The sequence below is a fragment of the Apis dorsata genome, unplaced genomic scaffold, assembly GCF_000469605.1.
Source record: "Apis dorsata unplaced genomic scaffold, Apis dorsata 1.3 scaffold_293, whole genome shotgun sequence".
Taxonomy (NCBI): Eukaryota; Metazoa; Arthropoda; class Insecta; order Hymenoptera; family Apidae; genus Apis; species Apis dorsata.
The window spans coordinates 720,129-723,325 of NW_006263568.1; the positions used below are offsets into that span (position 1 = coordinate 720,129).

A 3,197-nucleotide genomic window follows, 5' to 3' on the forward strand; every position below is an offset into this window, starting at 1 on the left:
TTACATTAAATTTTTAATATATATTTTTAGAACGCCAGCGCTCTTATAATAAAGAAATTTTCTTTAATTCTTATATAACTAGTAATTAATAGACTTATTTTTTTGCTTGTAAATTTAAAATGTCATGATTTATATATGTTAAAATGTTTGCATTCATAATAAATATACACCTTTACATTATTGTATATTATTTTAATGTTGAATCATTAAAATTGAAATCTTTTTTGCGTTGAGAATAAAGTTCTGTTACTTCTTTTTCAAAAGTAGGATTCAATAGAATAGTTATACCTTCCATTCCTTTTTCCATGTATTTTTTAAATACATTTTTAGATTCTTCCCATAAATTTCGATTTTCTTTCAGCACATCAATAAGTGGTTGTACCATTGGAAATAATGTAGAAAGATTACTAAAAAAATAATAAGAATAAAACAAATAAGAATTAAAATAATTTGATTTAATAAAATGAATAATCAAATAACATAATAATAGATAATAATTGAATAAATTTTAAATTTGATTTTTATCAAAAACAATTATATTAAAAATGCTTACATAAAAAGTGGAAGAACTACATTTGTAATGAAATGAACTTGAAGGTCTGGTATAGATGCTCGTTCTCTATCCATCATTTCTATAGGAGAAGTACCCATACTTTTTTCCAAATCTCCTTGTGAAAAAAATTCCTCATAAATTTTTTCCTAATACAAGAAAAAAAAGTATATAAATTTTTAAATAAATTATTTTTTTATAGAAATATATCCAAATTTAGAATTTGATATATTACTGCAGTTTTTTTAGTAATTTCCCAATATTTAGTTTGATCACTAAGATCACAACATGTCATAAGCATATCGATCAATAACTTTTTATGTGTAAGATTATTTTTATCAAATTTATCTTTAATCATCATTTCCTGTTTCTTTACTTTTCGAAAATGAGATGCTAAGTCTGTTGCAAGTATATTATTCTTCAACATATTTAATATTTCACCATATTCTTTACTATTAAAATTCTCAAATATATTGCAACCTTCTGTATTTAAAATACACATGGTTTGTGCGAAATGATGTCTCTGTTAAATATTGAAAATGTTGAAAATAACAAGTTATTCTATTAATATATGAGTCTTATTACAATAATTTTATTTATATTTTATTGTTAATTTACCTCCATTACAGAACCTTCAGAACTGTATAAACTAGCTAAAACTGTAGAACCTATTGTTTGAAACATATTATTTGTTCCTCTATGATCTATATCATGACATAAGCAAGATACTAAAAAAGTTAAAGCTTCTAAATGTGTTAAATAATTTTCATTAATAAGATTTAAATTTCCTATTAATAAATATGCAAAATGTGTCACTGAAAATGCATGTATCCAATTATGATATGGTGCATCTCTATATCCTTTTTTTACATACAATATAAATCTGTAAATATTTTAATTAATATTTTATTTTTATTATATTAATTTTATATCGAAAATTTTATGAATTACCTGATTAAAGTTGACAATTTCAATTTCCAATATTCAATAAGACCTAAGTCATCAAACATTTTAATTATATAACAAGGTATATTATCATAAGGTACATTTCTAGGACAAAATTCAAATTTATTAAAGTCTTTTATATCATGTTTATCCTTACAGTTCAAAATTACTTGAATACTTTCTTCATCTATCTATATATATAATATTTTATTGAAAATAAAAATCAATAAAAAATATTTATATTTTAAGAAAATTTTACCTTCATATGATACATCATCACTTCATTACTAAGCTTACTTCTTGCTTGAGCAATTTGCATTTTTTTATAAACAATACTATGCATTAAAGAAATACCACAATAAATACTAAATGCTGTTGCAACTTCTTCATCAAAAACGTCAAAGTATAATCCATTCTTTTTGTTACAAAGTTGTGCAACACCTATAATTACAATTCATATTATAGTAGACAATTTTTTTACATTTTAAAAATGTAAAAATAATGTTACTAAAAAATTTAATTTTTTTTTGTGATATATAACAATAATTTTTTCTTACCTACAATTTTTTCTTCATCTCTAATTGGAAAACATAAAATATTTCTTGTTCTAAATCCTGTTATTTGATCTATACCAGGATAAAAAAGAGGATGTTCATATGCATTTCTAATATTAAGCACTTTTCCACTAGTTGCAACATGACCTGCTATACCTTGTCCTATTGGTATTCTCATTTCTTCCAGAGACTAGAAATAATTATAATATTCTTAATTTTATATATGAAGCATATATTTAAGTTTTTAAATCTTTTTAAAATTTAAACTTACTTTATCTATAGCAATACCATCAAACACTTTAGCAACTAGATCTTGTTGTTCAGGATCTAATAAAAATAATGAACAGCGTTCTGCATTTGTTAGATTTTTAGCTTCTGTCATTATTTCTCTCAATAAATCAGAAATTTCTCCTAATTATTAATATATAAAAAATGATAAATATTTATAAATTTTTGTATATTAATTTTCTAATAATGATAATATTACCTAAATATATATAAAGTTTTCTAGAAACAGCAAGTAATTTTTGACATTGTAGTTTCAATCGAGTTTCTTCATAACATGTAAATGAATTTAGAAGAAATCCTAAGCAAAATCTATATTAAAGAAAAAATATTCAAATATATCTAAAGAAAAATATTTCTTTAATGAATATAATTTTAATATTTCATAAAATTGCTATACTATTCTAAAATTTAATTAATTAATTTTTAATATATAATACAAAAAAATTTTTAATATTTAAATATTTATATATATTTTTATAATTAAATATATATATATTTAATTTTTAAATATTTATATATATAATACAAAAAAATATTACCTAAAACAATCTTGTACTATTGCACATTTACATATAATTTCATTTTTGGAATCATTATCAATCAAACAAACTAGTAAAGCTATATAATTCTGTTTAGGATGTACTATAGGAACAGTTAAAAATGAATTTGATATTGAACATATTGGTTGAAGATGATATAATAATTCTTCATCAAGCATTGTCATATCTATAGCAGTTGGCTTTTTATTTTGTATAGTTTTATGTAAAATATTATTTGATATCTAAAAGAAGAATTACATAAAATTATATATATATATTATTAATATTAAAATTATTTAATATTTTAATATTAGGATTTTG

At 20.7% G+C, this 3,197-nt stretch overlaps 1 protein-coding gene across 1 annotated transcript in view; it reads right to left on the bottom strand.

The window, feature by feature from the left end:
- Positions 1-105: 105 nt before the first annotated feature.
- Positions 106-3,197, bottom strand: part of LOC102679065 (cGMP-dependent 3',5'-cyclic phosphodiesterase-like) — a 4,962-nt gene continuing 1,870 nt past the window's right edge. The window contains exons 3-12 of the mRNA XM_006617219.2: positions 2,877-3,118; positions 2,537-2,646; positions 2,321-2,460; positions 2,053-2,239; positions 1,755-1,936; positions 1,502-1,686; positions 1,169-1,433; positions 786-1,073; positions 554-699; positions 106-407 (exon numbers count right to left, since the gene is read on the bottom strand). Coding sequence (XP_006617282.2) covers positions 188-407; positions 554-699; positions 786-1,073; positions 1,169-1,433; positions 1,502-1,686; positions 1,755-1,936; positions 2,053-2,239; positions 2,321-2,460; positions 2,537-2,646; positions 2,877-3,118 — 1,965 coding nt within the window. The 3' untranslated portion in view covers positions 106-187. The remainder of the gene's footprint in view (positions 408-553; positions 700-785; positions 1,074-1,168; positions 1,434-1,501; positions 1,687-1,754; positions 1,937-2,052; positions 2,240-2,320; positions 2,461-2,536; positions 2,647-2,876; positions 3,119-3,197) is intronic.